The 24902-nt window shown below is 50.2% G+C and overlaps 2 protein-coding genes and 1 long non-coding RNA gene across 5 annotated transcripts in view; 2 read left to right on the top strand and 1 right to left on the bottom strand.

Moving 5' to 3' along the window:
• Positions 1-12387, bottom strand: SYT11 (synaptotagmin 11). The gene is made up of 4 exons (XM_066206810.1): positions 11984-12387; positions 7934-8748; positions 5234-5354; positions 1-3052 (listed from the first exon to the last, which is right to left on the bottom strand). The coding sequence occupies exons 1-4, from the start codon at positions 12015-12017 to the stop codon at positions 2739-2741; spliced, it is 1284 nt and encodes a 427-aa protein (XP_066062907.1). The 5' UTR covers positions 12018-12387; the 3' UTR covers positions 1-2738.
• LOC136303181 (uncharacterized) lies at positions 5610-8018 on the top strand. The gene is made up of 3 exons (XR_010724165.1): positions 5610-6491; positions 6771-6833; positions 7171-8018. It is a non-coding gene; the product is annotated as an uncharacterized lncRNA (long non-coding RNA).
• LOC136303103 (GON-4-like protein) overlaps positions 12192-24902 on the top strand; it is a 27712-nt gene continuing 15001 nt past the window's right edge. Inside the window, exons 1-13 of one of the 3 annotated variants that reach the window (XM_066206716.1) lie at positions 12192-12343; positions 13888-14049; positions 14723-14919; positions 16329-16403; positions 16787-16837; positions 17515-17565; positions 17906-18001; positions 18231-18335; positions 19046-19213; positions 20050-20242; positions 22046-22147; positions 22784-22824; positions 23095-23198. In XM_066206716.1, the coding sequence (XP_066062813.1) occupies positions 12247-12343; positions 13888-14049; positions 14723-14919; positions 16329-16403; positions 16787-16837; positions 17515-17565; positions 17906-18001; positions 18231-18335; positions 19046-19213; positions 20050-20242; positions 22046-22147; positions 22784-22824; positions 23095-23198 (1442 nt within the window). In that variant the 5' untranslated portion in view covers positions 12192-12246. Of the gene's footprint in view, positions 12344-12546; positions 12869-13887; positions 14050-14722; positions 14920-16328; positions 16404-16786; positions 16838-17514; positions 17566-17905; positions 18002-18230; positions 18336-19045; positions 19214-20049; positions 20243-22045; positions 22148-22783; positions 22825-23094; positions 23199-24902 lie in introns of those variants that run through there. The other 2 variants (XM_066206715.1, XM_066206714.1) reach the window with 2 other exon arrangements.

Below are 24902 nucleotides of genomic sequence, written 5' to 3' on the forward strand. Positions count from 1 at the left end.
TTAAAGTGATTTAATTTTTATTTGCACGCTCAATGTGCGTTAACAAATTCAACATACAAGGTAGCATTACAGAATGTAGGTTAGCTTATAGCATTATGCAGTTTCACACAGGTTGAGTTAGGTTTTTTGCCTTTTTTCTTTTTTTTTTTTTTTTTCCACACAAAGTTGTAACTGTCCAAGTTCATTTTACAATAGAAGACACAAGGTAAAGAATAACCACACCTGGGAGATTTTACAGTGAGTCCGCTGTCACTTACTGTCTATTTTATGTTTTAAAAAATATATATCTGCACATTTTCAGTTTCCTATTATTCCAGAAGAGTGTTGGAGCTACTCCTACCTGCCCGATAGCCTAAGTCTATTTACCCTGAGCATGTTTCCTTGACAAGAAATTCATCTTTCCTTCGCAACTAAAGGAATTTTAAGATCATCTAGGCTTAGTCATGCTTTTCACACCGAAGGGAGAAGGGAATTTTGTTGCTGCTGTTAGTCCTGGTCGGATCTTTGGAGTGGTGTTGGAAGGCATGTTCCGAGGGAAAGTCGTGACAGTTGCTTGAATTGCAGCAACACAATCGCTTAGTGCAAAAAAACTAGGATTGAAAGAGATCTACAGCAATTTCCAAGGGGGAACTCGTTCTCTGGGCTGTGGCTCTGAGCCACAGAGCTCGAGCTAGAAAGCATTTAAGACACTGATAAAATCTACTACAACCTCAGGCAGAAATCCTAGTCATGGGGATGGGTGAAGGGGGAACAAAGTCCACGCTTGTGTCTGCTGAGAAATGGAGCTGCAGCCTCGAGGAGCCACAGCCTGGGAGGGAGGGCCAGTGAGTAAGTGGCTGTGAGTGAGAAAAATCAGCTTTCCAAAAATAATGCCTTGGGAAGAGATGCCAAAGTGGTGGCAGCTCACAAAGTGCTGTCTGTTCATCCAGAGCTGCTGCTGCTGCTGCCCTGGTGCCTCGTGGGGAACCAGGAGAGCCTCGCTCAGTTATTCCCATTTCAGGGAAGAGAAGGTGAAAAGGATCATTTTTCCAACAGGGATCTAAAGTTCAGTAGTCGAGTCCTGTAAGTAGGCAAATGATATTAATTTTAAAAATGATAATCTGTTATTTGCATTCCTATTTGCATCCCACGGGGCTCAGAGCAGACTGACTGCCTGGGAGCAACCAAAGGTTTCCTGAAAACCTGGGGCTGTCGAGGAGCCTCTTTGCAAACCCAGTTCTGCTTCTGCATTTCTGCTGGAGAGCTCAGGAACAAGTTCAGTTATAATTATTTCTGCTCAGCTCACCAACACTGGTTACCATGAATTATTTTGCTGCCAGTTATCACCCCTATATGTGCCCTGGCTGGGCTGTGGCCAGAACACCCAAAACCAGTGACATGCCAGGATGCTCTGCTGGCATCCAAAGGCAGCTCCAGGGCTGTGTGAGCACCACCAGATCTCAGGCAGCTGCTGCAAAACTGTACGAACTTCTTTTCCAAATCCCTGACTCTGCAGGGTTAAAGCAGCCTGAGGTGCTCAAGGTCGCTCTGGTCAGGGCCATCTTTCCCCTTGCAGGTGGTTCCCAGACTCAGAAGTCAGTCAGGATTTCAGGATTCCCCCAAGCTGCCCTGGAACTCCAGGTCTGGCACATTTTTGGTGCCAGGCTTTGCCCTGCGTTTACTGCTCTTTTGGGAGCTGGCTCTCAGGTGACTGAAGGATCATGTCTAATGCAAATTGACTCCAGTATGGATGAAGGGAAGCTTTGTCACCTTTTCATGGACAAGCTCTGCCTCTAGGACCTTTCCCTGTCTCAGCTTTGTTCTACCCTGAAACAGAAATTATCAGCCAGGTAGAAATTGACATCTAATGTTTAAGAGTTTCCTTACCAATCAATGAAACATCTGTGTTTGGGTTTTCTTGGGCCCTTCATGCACAGACAGGATTAAATAAAATGAAACTGAGCAGGATTTCCCCAGTTCCCCAAGAAGTCTGTGAGATCCTGCTTGTGTGACCCCCGCGTGGCAAAAGCAACGGGATCGGTTTGTTGGGGTTTGGATTTTAGAGTCAAGTCTTGGATGTTGTGACCTCACAGCTCCCCGAGTACATCACAACGACAAGGATTTCGGTGCCTGACACAGAATTCTTTCTTCTCTGGAGGCCAGTGCCATTTTCCCTGTATTTTCCTTTTGTGCCAGTGCAGAATTCTAACCCAGCTCTACATGGAAACGCGGTTGGGACTCCCAAACCAGCACAGAACAGAACTGCAAGAACCAATGGGCAGGCAAAACTAACAAGAAACTAGAGGTTAAACAGCAGAATTCAGAAACTTTGGGAGAAGCCTAATGAAGACAGGCCAATCTTGGTGAATACCAGCAAAGACAGCTCGGCACAAACACAACTTCCATAGTGACAGATAATTGTATTAAAACCTGCAACTTGATATTGGCAGTTATACTAATTTCAGTTTGTAGTAGGCATGCAATAGCGTGATTACACTGTTATATATACTCGTGGTACCTTTTTTTTTCTCTCTCTCTCTCATTATTATTTATTCCCCATCTTTTTTTTTTCTTTTTTCTTTTTTTTTCTTTTTTTAACGCTCCTTAGAATTATTATTTATTTATTTTTTTTTTTAGTGCCCTGCAAAAACCACATCAACTAAGAGAACCGATCAGCTGCTGCTTTCTCAACGCGAAGTAGTTTAGTCCTACAGCTAAAACAAGGTTTAAGTCTGTCCTAGGGGGCGGGCCTGCGCTGCTCAGTACTCGCTCAGGCTGTGCCACTTGGCCACGGCTTTCCTGGGGCTGTCGCAGACCTCCCGCCAGTGCTCGGCGCCCGCCGCGCTGCCGCTGTGCGCGCCCAGGATCAGCCGCCCCACCACCTCGTTCTTGGTGGTGCGGTCGAAGTCGATCACCAGGAATTCGATGCTGATGTCGGGCAGCAGATCCACGGGGATGTCGTAGATGAAAGACTCGTTGAAGACGGGGTTCAAAGTGCACTTCTTGACGTGGGTCTTCTTCTTGGCGATGCGCTTGCGCCCGTAGTAAACGTTCACCTTGACGTAGGGGTCTGCTGGGGGGAGAGCGAGGAGCCAATGACACAGCCCAGGGCGGCTCCAGCACGGGCTGGGAATCGCTGCCACCGACTGGTTTGGGCTGCGAGGGGGCTCAAAAATCCCATTCCGCCCCTGCCCTGGGCAGGGACACCTCCCACTACCACCGCAGGTGGCTCCAACCTGGCCTTGGGCACTGCCGGGGATGGGGCAGCCGCAGCTTCTCTGGGCACCACCCGCCTCACAGGGCGGAATTCCTTCCCAATCTCCCGTCTGGTCCTTCCCTCGGGCAGTTGGAAGCCATTCTCCCTTGTCCTGCCACTCCCTCTCCCTTGTTGGCTCCTTCCAGCACTGGAAGAGCACAGTGAGGTCACCCCAAATCCCTCTGTCCCCTGAACTGAGCATCCCACCCCTGCTCAGGACACAGCCCAACAAAAAGCCCGGGCAGTTCCAGTGATTTGCAGATGGGAAATGCTGCCAGTAGAAGGTACTGGGAAAGAATAAAGTTTCAAACAAAGCCTCCCTTTTCCCCCCAGCCTCCCCCAGCCCTCGGGCAGCTGCTCTTTATGCAGACACTGGTGGAGGATTACAATCAAGATACCAGGCACTGAGGGATTTTTTTTTTTTCATTCCACACAAGTTTAGAAGCTGGAAGGCCCTTGCCCAGATGGCACTGCCTCTTTTGCACCTTTTTTTTTTTTTTTTACCCAGCTGAAATGGGTTTATGCATAATACAAAGATCATATAAATAAACAGTGTTAGTCACAAGATTCTGCAGGTAGAACATCACTGAAAATTTTATCCTGTGGTTGGAGACCATGCTCAGCTTTTTTTTTTTTTCCTTAAAGAAAGAGTAAAATGTAGGGCCTACAATAATTAAGCCAAGTTTGCATTTGTCTGCATTCCCTCTGAGGTGCCCAGGAGAAAGCTGCAAAACCAGGACTACGCTTGCTCTCAGTCAGGCTGTTACTGAATCTCAAGTTGATTCCAACCATTTCCCCATAATCCTGAAGGAGACTTTGCTATGAGGATTCAGGAACATGAAAATCTGTGAAATAGGAAATCCAGAACAGCTGCTCTTCTCCTCCCTTCAAACATCACAAGAACAAACCCAGCAGAAACAGCAAAATGAAAACACCAGGCCAGAATTGTCTCTTAATTCCTCCTCTCCAGTCTGTCACTGCTCCTTGTCACACTTGTCCCCCTCCTCTTGCAGAGGCAGGGCCTGAGGCAGACACAGCCAGCCATGGAAACAGTGCTGCTCAGGACCACAGAGCCACGGAATGATGGAATGATGGAATGGAGGTTGGAAAAGCCCTCCCAGCCCATCGAGTCCATCCTGTGCCAAATCCCCACCGTCCCCAGCCCAGAGCTCTCAGTGCCACCTCCAGGAGTTCCTCAGACACCTCCAGGGATGGGCACTCCAAACCTCCCTGGGCAGCCCCTGCCAAGCCCTGACCACCCTTTCCATGGGGAAATTCCTGCTGGTGACCACCCTGAGGCCATTCCCTCTCCTCCTGTCCCTGTTCCCTGGAGCAGAGCCCGACCCCCCCGGCTGTCCCCTCCTGTCGGGGAGTTGTGCAGAGCCACAAGGTCCCCCCTGATCCCCCTTTTCTCCAGGCTCAGCCCCTTTCCCAGCTCCCTCAGGAATTCTCCAGCCCTGTCCCCAACTTTGGACACACCCCAGCCCCTCCAGGTCTTTCTTGAAATGAGGAGCCCAAAACTGAGCTCAGGATTTGAGGCCCCTCAGCAGTGCCACTGCCATGGTCCTGTGCCCACGCTGGGGCTGGCCTAGACCAGGTGCCACTGGGCACACCTGGGCACACCTGGGCACACCTGGGCACACCTGGGCTCATGTCCTGCTTCTGCCAGCCAGGGCTGTTCCCAGTTTTCCTCACAGCATTGGCCTCAGCCCATGGATCCCATGGATCCAGCACAGAGAGCTGCTGCCTTCACAAGCTCCTGCCAGCAGAAACCAGCCAGGGCTCCCAGCAGAATGGATTTGGGCTGCTCTGCACAACCTCCTCCAGGTGAGTGATGGAGCACTCCAGGCAATCCATCACCCTTAAGAATTTGAAGAAAAACGTGTAAACAGCAAAAACCTTCAGCTGAAACAAGGGAACAGCCCTGCAAGTGGATCTTGGGGATTTAATTTATCTTTTTACCCCCACACACTCAGAGCTGGAGAAAATAGCTTCTACCTGAGAGGCCGGTGATGTCCATCTTTGGCAAATGCCTGGCTTTCAGCACCACCACGGTCATCCTCTGTGCCACGGGCTGGTAGGACAGGGACACCTGCAGCTCCCCTCTGCTGATGCACTTCTGGCAGGGTGAAACACACAGAACTCATTAGCACAAGGTGGTCTCAGACACAGGGGCAGTTTCTGGAGGTCCCCAGGATTTCGTTTCCTTGTGCTAAATGCCCAAAGAGTGGGGAAACGAGGCACAGGTCGTTCTCGGTGCCTCAGCTGCAGGAGGGAAACCAGCCCGTGCTCACCCCACACCTGTGAGCATCCCCACAGCCTGGAGCTCGGCATTTCTAGGAGGGGAAAGCTGGTGAGACCTGAGAGAGGAGTGGCCGAGGCTGCCTTTGGGGAGCTGTTACTAAAGGGCTCTGAGGGGTTTAGGAGCACAAATTCCACTGTTTTTTTTGGTGAGGCTTCAGTAGCTGAGCCCCTCAGGCTCTTGAGGAGTGTCCTGACAGTCTCACCATCAGTTCAGCCTGCAAAACTACGGGATGAAGATGAAAAGAAGATAAAACCAGAGCAGATTTTTTTCTCGGATCTCGGTTAAACCTGCTGTGCCTCCTTTCAAAGAGTAACACTGCATTAACATAACATTAAGATAATTAGTTTTGGTTTCCAGATGGTGTGTGTTAACTTCCACTGAGCTGGCACTAATTGAGATGGAGTTTATTTGCTGTCAAGGTGAACAGCACTAGCCAGGGCTGGGAACTCGTGTGGTGTCAGTCACAGAGCTGCTGAAACTTTGGGCTCTCTCCCAAACCTCCCCCTGCCCCATCAGGGCAAAGGGTCACTGAGGCCCCAAGGAAGGGATTTTTCTCCTCTCAGAACAATGAAGCACGACAGCAAATGCCTCATTCTGTGCTCTGAGGTGAAGTTCTGTTGATGCTCCTCTGCTCAGCGTGGCGGGAAAAAATGCAGAGCATGAACTTCAGCCTGGAAAATGTTCATTTTCATTGGGTGGTGTCTTTTTATTGAGGTGGTTTCTGTGTGTTTAACACGAGTTTTTCCAATGCATGGAATCACAGAATGATAACTGTCCTGTGTTGGAAAGGACTCACAAGGACCAGCTGCTGGGAACTCACTGCTTGTGCAAAATTTTGGGAGGAGAACAAATACAGGAGCAAGTTTCCTGGGCCTGGAAGGGAAATGTTTGGAACTTTGGCTCCTTGGATACGGAAGAATACAACAGCCAAGGAGAGATTTCTTTGGGGAGGTGAGGATGTTATTAAGAGTTTTGGGGTTCTTCTGGTCTTCAGGTGTCCGTCCCCATGGCACGGGGTTGGAATGAGATGATCTTTAAGGTCCCTCCCAACCCAAATCATTCCGGGATTCTGCTTCAAAGCAACTTTCAGTCTATGACTGCCAGTTAGAAACCACTGGGAATGTTCACTAGGGTGGAATGTAGGCCTGGCTTGGGTCACTGGGTCACTAGTGGGTGTTGAATGCAATTCTGTATCCCGGATTTTGAAACCTCCTGACGGACTTTGTTCAGTGGTGGCTGTTTTGGCACCGTGGAATGATGCAGATTTTTCAAGCGTGCACATCTGGCACCAAGGTAAATCAACTTTTGATTAGTAACAAATGTTAAATAATTTACATCCTTGATTAAAATTATTTATATTTAAATCTATTTTCCCTCTATTTTTAATCTATGACCTCTAAGAGATCCAGTCAGTGCACTGAAAAAAAAAAATATATTAAAGACCCTGAACCAGCCACTTGTTCTATCATAATGTAAAGCATCCCTAGAACTGAAGAACAGCAAAGTAATTACCAGAATTCTCGTTTTCTTGGAGTCATTGACATAGAATCTCCAATAAATAATACTAAAAAAAAAAAAGCCAAACACGCCATAAAGTAGAAACATTTCAAGTTAAATAATTCCATTCTAGGACACAAGGAAGGATTTTATAGAGCTCAGCAACAATTTCCAAGAAGTTGCAGCAATAAATGAGCCCAATTGCCTCTTGCTTTTGAACCTGGGAGATGGGCAGCAGAAATCAACTGAGCAAGAGGATTAAAATCTGAAGTACCTCCTCCTCTGCCTCCTCCTCCTCTTGAGCACACAAACATCTGCTCCAGAGAGCTCATCCTTTTGTTTACAACACCCAGACACTAAGAGTGGGAGTCATTTCACCCCAATTTTAGATGTCTGCATTTTGTTCCCAATCCAACCCATCTCGGGTGGGATTCCTGGGAGCTGATTTCTGCTCCAGGACGAGGGGAACCCAGTCAGGCTCTGCTGACACATTTTACAGTCACAATTTGGCTGTAAATAATTCCAAGTAGATCCAGAATTAGTAAATAATTCCGGTCAGATCAGAGAAACCTCCCTCTCTCAGTGAGGTTTGCAGATGAATGTCCTGTTATCACATCAGCTTTTATTTGGAGATGAGAATTTGCCTTTTTTTCTTGGCACCATCCATCATAACATTCATCATCCCTGTGCCTCAGCAGCGACAAAACCTTAGCCAATTGCCATCACCACACAGCAGAGAAACGCTCGACTAAAACCACAGCCGTATCCCACCAAAAAAGATGCATCTGGGGAAAAAAACCAAGCTTCACGGGTGAGCATCTGCGTTACTCCTGCTCGGGGAACCACAGAGGCTCAGGACCGAAAGTTCAGAGTCAGCCTAGACGGAAGTGACTTACTTGTATGTTCCTTTTGAGGATCTCCCTGGTGAGCTGCACCTTCCCGGTGCTGGGATCCACCCCTGCCAGGGGCACCATCACCTCCCCGATCACGTCGTCGCGGGAGAAGCGGTCGAAGCTGAGCACGAGGAAGTGCAGCACCAGGTCCTGCAGCTGGCTGTAGGGGATCCCGTAGAAGGTGAAGGTCTCGTCGAAGACGGGCTCCAGGGTCTTGCGCAGGACGCGGGTCTTGACGCGGTGCCTCTTGTCGGGCAGAATCGTCATCTTGATGTAGGGGTCGGAGCTCTGGGTGTGCTCGTCCATCACGGGCAGCCCGTGCGCCTCCTGGATGGTGACCACCAGCGCCTTTTTGGGGAAGTTGTAGTCCACTGAGAACGTCAGGTCGCCCAGCATGATGTCGTCGCCCGGGGAAGAGGGGGAGGAGGTTTTACTCCCTCCTGGAGTGAGGCTTTGATCTGGGCTGAGTTCATCTCCGTAATCTACTTTGATGGGGAGCTGGTCGACGTGGGGGGGTCCGTCCGGAGCCTTGTCGGGGCCCATCAGCCCCGACTCGGCAGCATCCACCAGGAGGTTCCCCCTGCCCCCCTCCTTGGCCGTGCTGCTCTTGTCTCTCCGGATCCGGTTGATTTTCTTCTTGTTGCTCAAGGTCTCCGGGTAGATGCTGATGCCTTTCAGCATGTGAATGAATTTGTAGGGGGGAGTTTTGTGCTTCTTTTCTGCTTGCTGGTGACAGCATGTCCACACAAAGACTGTGACTGAGACAGAAACCACCAGGACGGTGGCTCCAATGAGTCCTGCCACCACGGGAGACACATCTGTGGGAAGACAAGACAGTGAGGAGCGAGCTGGGGCCCCCAGCACACCTGGCTGCAGATCTACACAGTCCTGTCGTGCTCCTAATTCTGGGATCTGCCTATCACAGCTTCCCCAGACATCGCTTCTATCTCTAAATTTATTTCTCACACTCCTAAGGCATGCCTGACCTGTGTTCCATGAGCTAAGGATCTCAAACTGTTGATTGCCTTATCTTGCCAAACCCAGCTCCTGCATCACCAGCATCTCCATAGGAACGCGGGCTCTTGATGTGCAGGAAGCTTTTTCTTTTATTTTTTTAATGCCCTGTTCAGGAACGTTACACAATTCTATTTTCACGACAGGGAGGGAGTAATAAATATGGCCATAACGCTGGACCTGAGATATCCTTCATTAACGATTTTTAAAATATCCCTTTGCCCTGAAATGGTTGTTTTGTCCTGTGGCCCTTGTGGCTGAGGCCAAGGGTAAACATGAAATCTCCCATGGAAATCCGGTGTCCAAACCAACAGACAGAAAATCCTGGGTTTGGATTTAGGGATTATCTTATATTTTGTAGATTTTATGCCAGCTGTGTTAATCAGTGATGGCAAGGCAGAACAAATAAATAAATAAATATGTTCACTTTTATCTGCTTATTTGCTCATGGATGACTTGGGGGAAGTTTTACCAAGGCACAGAATGAAACCAGTGGTGCTGAGCTCCCCAGCACACTGCACTGACATCCTCCAGCAATTCTGAGAGGACTGAAAGAACGGGGTGGATGGAGGATGGAGAGCACATGCAAGAGAAGGAGATGCAAAAAGAGGTGGGGTTGTTCAGTCTTAAAAGGGGAGGGAAAGGAGGGGATTTTTTGTAGTCTTCAGTTTCTTGGTGGGAGGTTTTAGGAAGGTAGAGCCAGGCTCTTCATGTAACTTATTTTTGTATTCATGGTTTTAAAGCCATTTTATTTTATTTTTTTGGAAGCAAACAAAAAAACCCAAAAAGCCCTCTAACCCTACGTATCTTTCTTGCACAAATTGTACAAGCCACTCCTTTGCAAAAAACCCTTGTCATGACAATCGTGGCCCTATGAGACAGCTGGTTAAGAAAAGGTAAACTTGTTTCGTTTTCCTCTTCATTCTGTACCACAAACAGGAAGAAATAATCTTCTAACCTCATCCTTGAAGCCACAGAGAGCACCACGAATTTGGATTTTCTTTATTCTTCCCACATCATCATTTAGTGAGGCTAACAGGCTGTAAACTGAGCACCTGACAGACTCCGGGAAGATCATTTTGCCTGCTCCCAAAACTGGAAAAACCACTTTTAGTTAGACAGAAACCTTTCTGACCTGCAGCTGGAATCTTTGGCTGTGGTGACCGATTCCAGGAGAAACCTGTCCCAGGTCTCACTGCAGAGCCTGGGATTGAATTAATTAAAGCAAGAAGAATTCATAGTATTGACAAGACACTGCCCCAAAACCCCAACTTCAGTTTATTTCATGTTCCCTCTTTGATATGAGGCAAATGATCTTTAACAGCTCACTTGGAGACAACTCAGCTTAAAAGGCTTTGGTGGATGTGTAAGAAAAATGCTGAAACTCCATTCTTTTATTCTTATTCTTACTCTTATTCCTTATTCTTATTTCTTATTCTTGCTTCTTGGTGTGTGTTTTTTTTCTGATCTTCACAGGATCAGCTCTTGTACCTTCATTTCCTGCACCTCTGATGGGACAACTTCAGAAGCAGCACCCAACAGTGACACCAGAAAGCACCAAGTAAATATTTTCTCTCACTGAATTACTGTAACTCTAAAAATTATTTCAACTCTAAATTTTATTTCAAGTCTTACATTTGGCTCCCATGATGTTCTGTGGCAAAGAGCTCCTCAGCCTCATGACGTGGCTGGAGGTTTGCTGTGTCCCACCTCGTCTCACCCAGTGCCTCAGTTACTCCCAATCCCCCTTGTCCTGGCTGAAGGCTCCTATTTATGTAATCATTCCATCCATCCGTTGGTCCTGTCTCCATAATTCCCCGAGCTGACCTAAAGCTCCCTAAACCCGATTTTAGTGAAGATTTTGCAGCTTTCAGAGCACTCCCTGTGCCCAGTGTCCCCCTGAAATGGCAGCACAGCCTGACACCTCCCTCCAACACAGCACAACTTTGCTTTTGCATCCAAACTTTGTGGAAGAGGTCTTTGTTCCGATGTGACGCTAACATTTGACTGGAACAAAATCCAGAATCACTGGAAATCTCCTTTTAAACCCGCTGTTTGCTAAGGACGCCCCAGCGATGGCCAGTGGTTAAATGGTGACAGCACGTGGCTCTCGGATCCCAGGAAACACAAGGTAAGAGGGAAGCGGCTCCGTTTTCCATGAGATAAATGGTGCTGGACGGCGGAATATCCCCGAGTACTTCGGGATTCAGAGGGAATGCAGCACCCGAGCCGTGCCCAGGGGCCCGAGGGTGGGAGGGTCGGGTCGGCGGGTGCTGCAGGACAGGCGGGGGCAGCGCTTTGGATGCTCAGCGCTGGAGGAGCCCCCGCCCTCCTCACCCCGGGGCTGCACCAAAAAACATCCCAAACCCGGCCTGGGCCCCGAGCGGGCTTTGGAGCTTCTCCATCGCCCCCGCGGCGCTCCCGGTACCGGCTCCCGGCTCCGCCCGGGGCCCCGCCAGCGCTCGGCCGGGCCGGTTCCCCCTCCCCGCCCCGGCCCCGCCGCCGCCGCCCGAGCATCGCCCGGTGCCCCGGGCAGGCCCCGCCTTGTGGCGCCGGTGCCGGTGCCGCAGCCGCCCCGGGGAGCGCGAACAAAGGCCGGGGCGCGGCGCGGCCCGGCACAGACATCACGTCATCGGCCCGGTCTGCACCTGCCACCGGCCCCCGCTCCGCCACCGACCGCCGGCCCCGGCCCCGCTCCCGCGGCCGAGCGCTGGCACCGCCCCGGCGGCGGGCGGCGAGCGGCGGCGGCTCCGGGGGCGGCAGCATCGCCCCGGCCGGCGGGGGCGGAGGGGCCGCGGGACGCTGAGGGACCGGGCCCGGGGGATGCCGAGGGGCCGAGACACGCTGAGGGGCGGGGGGATGCTGAGGGGCCGGGGACGCGGCCGGCGGGTGCGGAGGTCCCAGACCGGCGCTCCCGTCCCCGAGCGGGGAGAGCGGGGCCGAAGGCGCCGCGCACGGCCCGAACCCGGGGGCGCCCCTCGGGGCCCCGCCGGAGCGGACGGGCCGCAGCCGGGGCCGCCGCGACACGGCCCCACTCACCGAAGCCGGGGTGGACACTGGTGATCTCGGCCATGGCCCCGCCGAGGCCGGGGCCGCGGGGGTGCGGGGCCCGGTGCGGAGGATGCTCTGGCGGCCGGGATGCAGGAGCTGCCGACTGGTCCCGCTGCGGCGCTCGCCCCGCCCGGCCCCGCCCCGCCCGCGGCGGCCCCGCCCGGCGGTGACTCGGCAACTGTCGGGGCTCCGGGCACGGAGCCGCGGGGCGTGTGCCCGCTCTGCCTCAGCCCCGCTCCTACCGGGAGGCGATGGCACCGGGGCCGCGGGCGGCAGCACCGGGCGGACCGGTTCCGCTGCACGGGGAGACCCTCCGACGGCAGAGACGGGCGGGGGGCTCGCAGCGGGGTGTGTGTGTGTGTGTGTGTCTCTGTGTGTGTGAGGGGCCGGGCCGGCGGCGGTGCCCAGCGAAGATGGCGGTGGCGGCGCTCGGTGCCCCCCCCCCCCCCCCCCCCGGCCCCGCCTCACCGGGGCCCCGGCGGGGACCGGCCGGGCCGCGCATGCGCAGGGCGAGCCGCGGGCGCTTCCGCTTCCTGCGCGGGGAGCGGGACCGGGCGGCCCGAGCGGGGCCCGCCGAGCCCCGGAGCGGCCCCGGAGCCGGTCCCGCCATGGCGCTGGCGCTGAAGATGCTGCCCTGCAAGAAGCGCAGAGCGGCGGCGGCGGCGGCGGGGCCGCCCAGCCCCAGGGAGCGTGGTGGGGAGGACGCGGAGCTGCCCGGAGGCTCCGGCGCTGCCGATGGCTCCGGCAGGCCCGCGGGGAGGGGGCCCGGGGAGGCATCGCCGAAGGGCGGCAGGAAAGCCCCCGGCAGAGCGGCCCCGGGGCCCGGGCAGGAGCTCCCTGCGGGCCCCGGCAGCCCGGCGGCGGTGGCGGAAGGTACCGGCAGGGGTGGCTGCTTTGGGCCCTGGGATTTGGTGGTGTTTATTTTGCTTTGGATTTTTTTTTTTTTCCCCTAGGAAGTGTTGTAGAATAGAATGAAAATGAGGTTTTTGCCGATGTTTTCTCATCCCTGGCAGTGCCCAAGGCCGAGTTGGACGGGGCTTGAAGCACCGGGGGATAGTGGAAGGTGTCCCTGCCGTGTCAGAGGGGCTGGATGGGCTTTAAGGTCCTGCCCACCCAAACCAGGCTGTGGCTGTGTGGGAAAGGCACAGTCCGGCCTTTCTTAGCCCCCGTGAGGCCAGAGATGAGGGGGTTGGAGCATCTCTTTTGCAAGGAAAGGCTGAGGGAGCCGGGGCTGTTCAGCCTGGAGAGGAGCCCCAGCTGAGAGGGGCCCTCAGCCCTGGCTGGTCCTGGCTGGCCCTGGCTGGCCCTGGCTGAGTTTGTGTCAAGGAAGGAGGTGGAACCAGACAGTTCCCAGTTGTTTTCTAGGCTGTGGAACCTTTGGGTCTGCCCAGAACAGGAGGGGAAGTGTTTGAAGGGTTTGTAGCCACCCCTGCAGCCGTGTGGGTACATTGGCCCACCGCTGGGAAAATGCATCCTAAGGGGGCAGCCAACTGAGCTGTTCCAGCTGGGAATGCCCCCCTGGCTGTGCCTGCCCCTCCTGTGGCAGCTGCATTTGTACAATAACCACGTTTTGAACAAATCACCGGGTCCTGGCAGTTGGCTCATGTGACAGGGGTGGGTTTGAGCGTGGCTGTGCCCAGCTGATAGTGAGGGAGCCAGGCTGAAAGAGCTGGAGTGGGATCTCTGTGCCTGTTTCCAGCAGGGTGGAGCTGCTGCCGCCCTGTGCAGCTGCATCACACCCGTGGCTGAGTGAGATTTGTGCAGTTGGTTTGATGTGTTTGAACGGGAAAGTGAATGGAAAATGAATTTGTTAGGGTTAGGTGTTGCACAGACTTGAGTGTGTTACCTTTGCTCTGTGTGTCTCTGGCTACAGCTGGGTGTTGTGTTTGCAGGGAAAATCCCCAAGCTGTACACAGAGGTAGAAGTGAGTTCTCAGCGGGATCCGTATCCAAGTGAAAACCCTGGAGCAGTGCCAGAGTCTCCAGGGAGAAGCTCCCTGCAGGTGCCTGCCAGAAATCCCACCACGATGAAGCCGCCGAAGAACTCCAGAGCTGGTGAGTGATCCCGGGCAGAGGGATGAGGAAAATTTGGATTTGGGGCTGTTTATTTTTCTGGGTGAATGTTGTGAATGATACAGCAAACTCTGGAATTGTGTAGATGTTGGGGGCTGTGTAGGTGCAGGGTGTTTTTTTTTTTGTTTTAAAGTTTCCCTTTTGTGCTCCATAATTCAGTGTCTCAGTAAAGTACAGGTGTCGTAGTGGAACTTGCTGGAGTTGATCTCTGCAATTTTTGGCTACTGAAAATCACTGCTCTACTTCAGAGAAAATGATGATTCTTTTCTTTCTCTGAGTCAGCAAAGCAGGAAAACACAGTTTTTAAGTCCTGGAAACTGTAACCTGTTCTTGCTGTGTGATACCTGGAGTTTTGCAGCATTGTTAAAGGTGTAAAAAGGCTGCTGGGCCATTCTATAAATCATTCTGGCAGCTGTATGTCCTCCATGTGCTCGAGTACCTCAGTCAGGTCCTGCAGAACTTGAATCCATCATTCAAAAGGCTTTCTAGTCCTCATGGCTCTTTCTGTTTGGGTGGTTTCACATCAGCTGATAGAAGCTTTACTGTCTCAGTAGCTGCAGAATTCTAGTTCGTGTCTATTTTCAAACTCATCTTCTCACAACGTGCTGGATGCGAAGCAGCCAAGGTTTCAGATCCCATTTCTGCTGATTTTCAGAGGGGCAGGATGGGGAGGATGCTGAGAGGAGGAAAAGGAGGAGGAAGGCAACCAAACGGAAAAGAGAAGGGAAAAGCCTGGAAGAAGATGGCTCCTTGTCCTGTGACATCAAACTGGACGAGTCCCTGGATCGCACCCTGGAGGATGGAGCCAAACAACACAACCTGACCGTGGTCAACGTGAGGAACATCCTGCACGTGAGTGTGGGGCCCTGGGGAGTGGTGGTGCCTCCTGGATTCCTGATTCCTGGTCAGCACCCACGTCCTGATCTCTGCTAATGAATCTATGGAGAGGGGATCCCGTGAATAAGTCTGTGAAGATGCGTCAGGGGTTAACATCTGTGACATTGTGTGACTGGATCTCGTGGTGTCCATGCCACTCACCGGGGCCCTGCTTTGCCAGCAGATGTTGATCCCAACTCCCCCGTGTTTACAGTGGCTCCTGTTTTGCTTTTCCTGAGCAGCAACAGCAGGAGTAACTGAACTAAAATGATTCTTCTGGGCCCACGTGAGCAGGTGCAGGCTGTGAACTCTGTTTCCTTTTTTTTGAATGAGCTGTTTCATCATAAATTTCTGGTGGGCTTCTAGTGGTGCTGACAGAAATGCATCACTTTTAGTTAATGTCCATCACACAACTCTCAGTTAGAGGGGAGCTGCCAGAAGAATATTTGTGCTGTCACAGTTTTGGAGTGAATCTCTCACTCTGCACCTCTGTTGAGTCTTTTCAGTTCATCCCAAAGTGTGATCTGGAGAGAAATACTATTTATTTTCCCACAGAATCAAAAATCGTACCTTTTGTTTTCCCTGCAGCTAGAATTGTTCAAATCCAGGTAAACTCAGATATTTTCCCTTTTTGCCATCCCTGTGGCAAACAACCTGGGTACTGCCATGGTTCTTTCAGGCAGATTCACCAGTGGATTCCTGTGCCCAATTAATTAGGAATTAACCCAATTAATTCCTTTCTCTATCACGTGCTACTGTGGGAGGGCTGGAGATTCCTCAATCACCTGCCTTCCCTGGAGCCTTATGGAGGCATTCAGAAAATGCAGGCTGGGATACTGTGTCTCTCCTGCCTTTTCCTGTTTCTCCGAAATGTGTGCAGTGTTTGCTGGAATGCAGTAGCACAATATTTTAAAAACTGGATATTATTCCATACTTCCTCCAGAGATTTGCACCCTTGTTTTGGGAGCCTGTGAGTGCTTAAAGATTGAGGTCTAATCGAGGTCTAGGTTTTCTGTTGCAGCTTCACAGCAGCATTTCTCCTGTGACTGGGATCAGCACATTTTACTGATTACATGACATGACTGATTACTGATATCAGGGAAACTGATGTGGGCTTTTGTTTTGACTGTTATTTTCTTTTCTCTTTGCTGGGAATTTATTCTGGGGAGCATTCACAGAAAGCGTAGTGCGAACATTTTAATCACTGCTGTGCTGCTTTAAATTTTACTGCCTGATTTCTGAGCAATCATTTTTGCTGCAGTGTAATTACAAAGCCTATTGTGCACTGAGTATTTCCCCATCATATTTCCAGGCAGTTTATTCTAACACTTGTTATATTGTCTGTTTCTCTTTAACAAACATCCTGGTTTGGTGTGTTCCTTTAGGAAGTGATCACCAATGAACACGTGGTGGCCATGATGAAAGCAGCCATCAGTGAGACAGAAGATATTCCTTTGTTTGTGAGTAAAAAGCTTGCTCAGTTTGTTTTATCACTTGCTCCAAATGCACAAAGCCTTCCCCACTCTGCCTTGCCGGGCCATAATGGGATGTGGGGAGAAGAGGTAGGGCAAATAAGTAACTTTCCTGTTATAATAATTAGATTTCGTTATCAGATTTGCCACCTAGATGAAGTGAGTAGTGTCTGAATGTAAAGTACAAAACAGAAATATGAGGAGTTATTTTTGAGGTCACTGTGGTGATGTCTGAAAGGTTGTTCAAAGGTAGTGAATTTAAAGGTAATGAATTTTAAAAAAGAGAAAAGTTTCAAAAAGAGTTGCTGGGGAAAATGTGTCATTAAGGAAAGGACTGAATTCATTGGTGTTGTCTTGTTTTGAACTCTCAGGAGCCCAAAATGACTCGTTCCAAACTGAAGGAAGTTGTGGAGAAAGGAGGGGTAAGTAAATCATCTGCTTTTCCTGTGGCACCTTCCCCTTGCCCTCAGGGGCAGCTCCAACTTCTGCTCTTTGTGACAGTGACAGGACCCCAGGGAACAGCTGTGTCAGGGGGGGTTTTAGGCTGGAGATCAGGAAAGGTTCTTCCCCCAGAGGGTGCTGGACACTGCCCAGGCTCCCCAGGGAATGGGCACAGCCCCAGGGCTGCCAGAGCTCCAGGAGCCTTTGGACAGCACTGCCAGCACAGGGTGGGGTGTCTGTGTCGTTGGGGGGTCTGTGCAGGGCCAGGGCTTGGGCTCATGATCCTTGTGGGTCCTTTCCAACTCAGCCTGTCCCGTTGTTCTGTGAGTGGTTTTGGTTGTGTGACCCTCTAAGAGAAGCAGAAGTGTGGTCTGAGTCTTGAAATGAAAAGAATTAGTTAAGACAGGGTTTAAAAAAAAGGATTAATTTGAGCTGAGCAGCACAGAGCTGGGTCAGGGTTGGGAAGGGCAGTGAATTCCCAGTGGGCATTGGCCTGAAGTGGCTTCCTGGAGATCCCCTGGGAGGTTTGAAGGCTTTGTTTGAGCTCTGTTGTTGCTTGGCCACTGTGGAGATCAAGGTCACGAGCTCAGGTGCTCCTTAGTTTGCTGAGATTGACCCTGCCTGTGTGACACAGCTCAAGTGTTTCTGCTGTCCCCAGGTGATTCCAACATGGAATATTTCTCCAATTAAGAAGGCAAATGAGATGAAGGTAAGTGAGTTCTTGCTGGGAAAGGGGAGACCTTACTGGAGACTTCCTGCTGAGGCAGAGATCTTTTGGAGAGCTGAGCAGACTCGTGTACTAAAACCATCTCTGACCTCATGCAATTTCCATCATATAAATACTAAATCATTTGTGCCCGTTCTTGCACCTTCTCAAACCACTTGCTTTCCTTTGCCAATCTTTTAGTAATTTATTTCTTTGGTTTCTTCTGGATTTCTGAACTTCAGTGTTTCCTCAGTTTTAAATATTTGCCCTGACTGTGCATCCCTAGAGTGCAGCTCCTCCTCCTGCCTGTTAACAGTGGTCACCCTCTTTCTCTTGTGTGCAGCCACCTCAGTTCGTGGACATTCCCCTGGAGGAAGATGATTCCTCTGATGAAGAATACCAGCCTGATGATGAAGATGAGGATGAGACTGCAGAGGAGGTAAATGCAGCTTGTGCTAAGGTCTGTGTGCTCAGCACAGAGCTCTGTGTCTGAGGCAGGAGAACACTCTTTATTTTCACACATGGACACTTGTAAGTCATCCAGGACCTTCCAGTAATCATTCTTCAATGCTCTACTATTCATTTGACTGAAAGAGAGTCTTTGAAATGTTATTTTGAGCAGTTATTGATTGTGGCATGATGGTTTGAGAGCATCTCCTGCCCTGCAGAGCTTGCTGGAGAGCGATGTGGAGAGCACAGCTTCTTCTCCTCGTGGAGCCAAGAGGTCCAGGACGAGGCGCTCCTCTGATGAGGAGGGAGGGACACTCTCTGAGGTAAAGCTGGAGTCGTTGTTCCCAATTTATTCATCCAAACCCAAAAAAACATATCAATTCCTAAAGCTGTGGGGACATTCCAGCTGCTGGGTGGCTTTAGGGTCCCACTGCCGCATTTCCTTTCACGAAGGGCTGAGTCTAAAATAAAGCTCTGGGAATGGAAACAGTTGTCAGTTCCTTAGCTAATGGTTATTTTTCTGATCATTTCTGAGGAGTGGAGGAGAACGGCTTCCTATGCTTGGCTTAGGAGCAGAAAGTGAATTTGGTAAAAGCATAAAGGTGTTTGTGTGACTGTGCACAGTCAGAGTGAGTGGTGCAGTGTGATATAGGCCAAGGATCAGCAAACAAGAATCAGAAAGCCCCTGGGAACTGACACTGGGATCAAACCCAGCAATATTATACTGATATTTCCACATTCTACTCATCATGAGTTTGTTTCTGGGAGGATTCTGCCACAGTAATTGATGTTCGGGTTTATCAGCTCTGGTGATGTTGAAACTGATACTCAGATCTTCCAAATGTCTCCTTTCCAGCAAATCTTCGTATTTCTTTGTACTTTCTGAAAACCAAAGTGAGTGTAATAGGAAAAATCCGTGTCCTTCTGTGAAGCATTTCTCCCCTTTGTGGTTGAGCAGAAAAAGAGATTTACTCTGTCCTTGGAAATTCCTGTTCTGAATAAAACCCTTTAACACAAAGGCCTTTTTAATTAGATGGAGAAGGTCACAACACCTGTTAGACACATCAGTGCTGAAGTGGTTCCCATGGGACCCCCACCACCTCCCAAACCCAAGCAAACCAAAGACAGCACCTTCATGGAGAAGCTGCACGCCGTGGATGAAGAGCTGGCCTCGAGCCCTGTCTGCATGGACTCCTACCAGGTACGGTGCTGGGCTTGTTGGTTAAAATTTATTAGAGAGGAGGGGACTTTCTGGGTTTTTTCTGGGACTTTCTGGTGTTCTCTGCTCCTCCTTTTATTGCATTCTGTTCTCCTCCTCTTACTTCAAACAATCAGTGGAGCTCTGAACAGCCTGAGCTGGTGGAAGGTGTCCCTGCCCATGGCAGGTCTTTGGGGTCTTTGATTCTGTGAAATTGAATCTCCATAGTGTGCAGGGCATTCAGAGGCAGCTGCTAAAAATATTACTAGTGACACAGACTTTTAGTTTCTGGTAATGACACTGTTAATGCTCGTAAGTCTCTCGCTGCTGTTGTTTCAGCTGTTAAATGTAACTCCGTAGCATTTACATAACTAATGAAAATAGTTTTCCTTTTGAAAATTATCCTGTTGGCTTAGTTATGTTTTGCAGGCACAATTTTTACAGTTAACAGCTGAGGAATTTGGTTCTCAAGAGACCCAGTGTCCCGTTTTAATACTGGGAAAAGCTTTACTGCTCTGTGTTCCTGAGCAGGGCTGAGGTGCGGAGACAGAGCTCGGCTGCTGCTGTAGATTAATGTCAGAGTAAAACATGAATGAAAGAATCAAGTATTGCTAGTGGAAACTGCTTCCTGGGTTGCAGATAAGAGCTGACAAATGAGCAATAATATAGTCATATGTGTATTTATTAAGAGCAGCAGCTTGATGTGGAGAGTAGTGAAAGCTCAGCTTCCTCAGCCTACGGAAATAAACAGTTCTCGGCTGCAGGAATCGAATATTTTTGGGGTTGGGCTTTGCTTGGCCGGGCTGAAAATGCCAGGAAGGCCTTGTTTGTCCCTGCAGCCCCTGGAGGACAGCCTGATCGCCTTCAGGACGCGCTCCAAGCGGCCGCTGAAGGACGTTCCCCTGGGGCAGCTGGAGGCCGAGCTGCGCGCGCCCGACATCACCCCCGACATGTACGACCCCAACACGGCCGACGACGAGGAGTGGAAGAGGTGGCTCGGGGGGCTCATGAACGATGACGTGGAGAACGAAGGTACCTGGCAGATGTGGAGGTCGCTGGAGCTGGGGGTTCTGTGGTTTAAGCTGGCCAGGTGCTGGTGTTGCAGCTGGCAGGTAGAGCCAGGCTGGGGATGAGCAGGAGCGACCCTGGGAGAAGGACTTGGGAGGCTGCACATGAGCTCAGAGCCTTCCCTGAGCCCTGGGCTGGTCCCCCAGTGTGGGAAAGGGGGGGAATTCTGCCCCTCTGCCCTGCTCAGGTGAGAACCCCACCTGCAGAGCTGCCTCCAGCCCTGGGGCCCAGTGCAGGAAGGATCCGGAGCTGCTGGAGTCAGTCCAGAGGAGGAGCCGGGATGATCAGAGAGATGGAGCAGCTCTGCGGGGAGGAAAGGCTGAGGGTATTGGGAATGTTGAGCCTGGAGAAGAGAAGGCTTTGGGGTGTCCTTCCAGGACCTGATGAACTACAAGGAACACGGGGAGAGACAATTTCCAAGGGATAGAGCGACATGATGAGGGAGAGTGGCTTCATAATGACAGGGAGGAGGTTTAGATGAGGTATTTGGAAGAAATTCCTCCCTGGGAGGGTGGGGAGGCCCTGGCACAGGCTGCCCAGAGAAGCTGTGACTGCTCTTGGATCCCTGGATGTGTCCAAGGCCAGGTTGGACAGAGGTTGGAGCAGCCTGGGACAGTGGAAGGTGTCCCTGCCATGGCAGGGAGAATAACTGGGTGATCATTACAGAATCACAGAGTCTCTAGGTTGGAAGAGACCTTCAAGATCATTGAGTCCAGGCCATGCCCTAACATCTCACCTGAACCGTGGCACCGAGTGCCACATCCAGGGATGGTGACTCCACTTCCCTGGGCAGACCATTCCAGTACTTTATCCCTCTTTCCTTTAAAAACGTTTTCCTACTATGCAATCTCTATTTCCCTTGGTGCAGCTAGAGGCTGTCCTTTCATTCTGTCAGTTGCTGCCTGGTGAAAGAGACCAACCCTCACCTGACCACAGCCACCTTTCAGGAAGCTGTAGAGAGTGATCAAGTCAGCTCTGGGTCTCCTCTCCAGGCTAAACAGCCCCAGCTCCCTCAGTCATTCCTCACAGGGTTTGTGTTCCATGGTTCCTTCCCACCCAAACCATTCCATGATTGTATGTTGAAAGCCTGAAGCTTTGTTTTTTATTTATACATGATATTCTTGTCTCTAACCTTTAATTTTTCAACCCCGTGCGTGAGTCTTGCAATCAGCTTTCCTCATCTTCCCCATGGCCCTTTGTGAGAGTTTTTGCACTTCAGGTGTCTCACTTGTAAATATTTACTCACCAGCACACAGGAACTGGCAACCACAAAGGGAAGTGGTGGATTTAACCCCTGATGCTCACCGTTGATCCACCTGAATCCCAGTGTGTTGTACTTGTTTGGGGCACAGTTTTTTGGGGTCGAAACAGTTCTTTTCTTTTTGAGAAGAAACAGGAACAAGCTCTAGGGCCCAGCTTCCTTTTTTTCCCCTGTATTTACTGGTTGCTTACAGTGGTGCAAATAGAATATAAAACAGAAAACTGAAATTACACTACTTGACTCTTTCTAAATTTAGCTGAAACTCAGATCCCAGTGTATCAAGCCAGCTTTTCACAGTGGGGATGGTTGTAGGTCGGGGTCCTAGCAGCTCAGTTCAAAAGGAGGATGGGTTTGCTATTGCTCCCATAAAAGAAGCACAGTTCATTTCCAGCAGTAATTCCAGCCCTCTTTGCCACAGGTCAGGCAGTGAACAAAGAGCTGCTGCTCTTGGCAGCTGCTTGGTGCTGGGGCGGGGTAATGACAGTTCAAAACCTGCTGCTTTGTAGATGAAGCTGATGATGATGATGACCCCGAGTACAACTTCCTGGAAGATCTGGATGAACCAGACACAGAAGACTTCAGGAATGACCGTGCTGTGAGAATCACAAGTAAGTTCCTCAGGAATTCCCCCTCCTTTCCTGCTGGCAGTAGTAATTCACTGGGAAAAGGATTTTTGCAGTGTAGGATATTAAGTAAAGATCTGCATGCTGGTTGGACCAGCTTTTGGCTCTCTGGGAATACATGGAAGGATCTGGGCAGAGCTGCTGTGCTCAGGTGCAGCACAGGCTGAAGAAAAATATTTAGGTGACAATACAACCTGAAATTAGGTGATAATGCATCCTGAAAGCATCAGGCAGTTCAGACTTGAACGCTTGCCTTGTGATTGAATTTGATTAAATTTTCTCACAGTCTTCAGCTTAGTTTTACAGACATGTCACTTTCCATCTTTGCAACAAGCCACACTTGCTTTAGGACTTACTGCAGATTAACATAACTTTAAATTTAATCATGAAAATGAGTTTTATGTGATATTTTAGAATCCAAACAGTCTCAGGTCAAGTTTTTTTTTGGGCCCAGCATTAAAAAAAGGAATTATCAGGGCCTTTCTTTTTTTGGTCCTTTGTTTGCAAGAAGAGGATTTCCCTTTGTGAGGGAAATTCCTTAACTGAGTTGATATTGTGACAGGATTGCTGAGTGTTTCTTGGAAAAGGAACCTTCATCATTCTTTTTAATTTCACTTGCAGAAAAGGAAGTGAATGAACTGATGGAGGAGCTGTTTGAGACAGTAAGTGATAAACTGAGTGTACAGCACTGAAGAATAGAGCTGTCAGATGTGACATGGGATCTGAAGGGGTGGCTCTGGGGAACGCTCAGTGCTGGGTGTGTGCCAAGGGCTTTGCCATAACTGGGTTGTTTTTAGCCTTAGGAAGGAATATCTGCAGGGATTTCCTGTAGTGAAGGTGTGTGCTGAGAAGATCATCATGAGCTTAATTAGCCAAAGGTAAATTCATTCCTTGAGCTTTCTCCTCCTGATTTGCTCCGTGTTTGCTGCCAGTTCCAGGACGAGATGGGCTTCTCCAACATGGAAGATGAAGGGCCAGAAGATGAAGATGTTGTTACAGAGTCTCGGCCAAATTTTAACACCCCACAGGCCCTCAGGTAGGAGCGTTTTTTATGGTCCTGATCTCTTCTGAGGAAAAGCCGCCAAAGACAGAGAGTGTCTTAACAGCTCAGGCCACTGTTCTGAAAGCTCTGAGCCATTTTTCTTCATGGGATTGGACAATTAAATTGATCCTTTTTCTTCTGTTTGCCACCATTGGCTTTACTGATTGTGATGCAGCTGAAAATTAAAACCAGTGAAAAAAGTGACAGAGCAAGAGTGCCTGCACTAAGGTTGATGCTGTTCTGTATCTCAGCTGAAAACAGAGATATGTGAGTGTGCCCCAACAAGGCTGCAGTGGGGAATTCTGTTCCTGCTTCTTCAACCTCTGTGCTCCATAGAGAATCATGGAATGGTTTGAGTTGGAAGGGAACTTAAAGCTCATCCCATTCCACCCCTGCCATGGGCAAGGACACCTTCCACTATCCCAGGCTGCTCCAAGCTCTGTCCAACCTGGCCTTGGACACTTCCAGGGATCCAGGGGCAGCCACAGCTTCTCTGGGAACCTGTGCCAGGGCCTGCCCACCCTCACAGGGAAGAATTTCTGCCCAAAATCTAATCTAAATCTCTCATCTTCTAATTTAAAACCATTCCCTTGTCCTCTCATGATCTGTCCACGTAAAATTGTCACTGGCACTGCTCAGTGGAGCAGAAGGTGGCCCAGGTTGGGTGGTTCTTCCAGGAAATGGGCAGAGACCCTGGATCTGCTGTGTGTGGGGTCAAAGCTCTCCAACACCTGTGCAAAGATTGTCCTACCTCAGTGGCAGCCAGTGCTCATGTTTGTGCTCTGCACTGTGCTGATGGCTGTAGTGATGCAACATCATTGCAGAAAATGATAATTTTCTTTCCCTTTTCATTGCTAAGGGGAGGGCAAGGTTCCCTTGCTGCCCTGACATTGTTCTGATGGCAGGAGATGCTTGAGGAGCTGTTTTGTCCAAGTGTGTCACCTTCTCTTTTAATTTAACAGCTTGGATGTGTGTTGGCTTTTCCAAGGAAAATGGCTGCCTGAGATAGCTGAGGCCTAGGAAGGACACATCTGTGAAATCTGGACATTGGATTGTCATTTTTAGGTTTATACATAGCAGCAGCTGGAAGAGGAAAGGAACTGAAACAGCTCCATCCCTGAAAATGTCCACAGCTAGGTTGGACAGGGCTTGGAGCACGCTGGGAGGTGTCCCTGCCCATGGCAGGGTTGGAATGAGATGATCTTTAAGATCCCTCCAACCCAAACCATTCCATGATTCTGTGATTTCTCTCTAGCTAAAAATTCCACTGGGTTTCAGCAGCTACAGACTCTGGCTAAAGAGGAGCAGTAGGATGAGTGGTGTCTCCTTGTTTATGGGGCAGATCAGCTCAAGATGAAGCTGTGTCTGTTTGGGAAAGGAGCTAAAGTGAAGGCTGGAGTCTCTGGATGCTCTCTCTGGGCTGAGCAGTGCCAGAGGGGAGTGCAGCAGCTCTAAAACCAGCTACAAACTGAAATCCAGGCACCTTTATGCTCTCTGTTGTTTGTGTGCTTTTGGCTTTGATAATGGGTGGTTTCACTAATTTTTCTTTGGTGGGCACTCCTCCCAGTTGTTTCTTCCCTGGTTTTATCTGTATACAGGATTCTTAAAGGCAAAAAAAACCCTATTTGCTGGATTTATTTTTGTTTTTATGATACCTTGCATTAGGAGCATCATGGAACAATTCTATAACTGACCTCA

This window comes from Chamaea fasciata, unplaced genomic scaffold (genome assembly GCF_029207755.1).
Source record: "Chamaea fasciata isolate MVZ Bird 193981 ecotype frontalis unplaced genomic scaffold, bChaFas1.0.hap1 SCAF_31, whole genome shotgun sequence".
In the NCBI taxonomy this organism is placed as follows: Eukaryota; Metazoa; Chordata; class Aves; order Passeriformes; family Sylviidae; genus Chamaea; species Chamaea fasciata.

What these genes read in the sequence shown, in the direction of transcription:
- SYT11 (XM_066206810.1), bottom strand. Translation starts at nt 12,017, where the DNA reads ATGGCCGAGATCACCAGTGTCCACCCCGGCTTCG. An exon ending in CAGTGTCCACCCCGGCTTCG is followed by an intron (nt 8,749 to 11,983) that starts GTGAGTGGGGCC and finishes GTCTTCCCACAG; the next exon opens with ATGTGTCTCCCGTGGTGGCA. An exon ending in GGACATCACCGGCCTCTCAG is followed by an intron (nt 3,053 to 5,233) that starts GTAGAAGCTATT and finishes CTCTCCCCCCAG; the next exon opens with CAGACCCCTACGTCAAGGTG.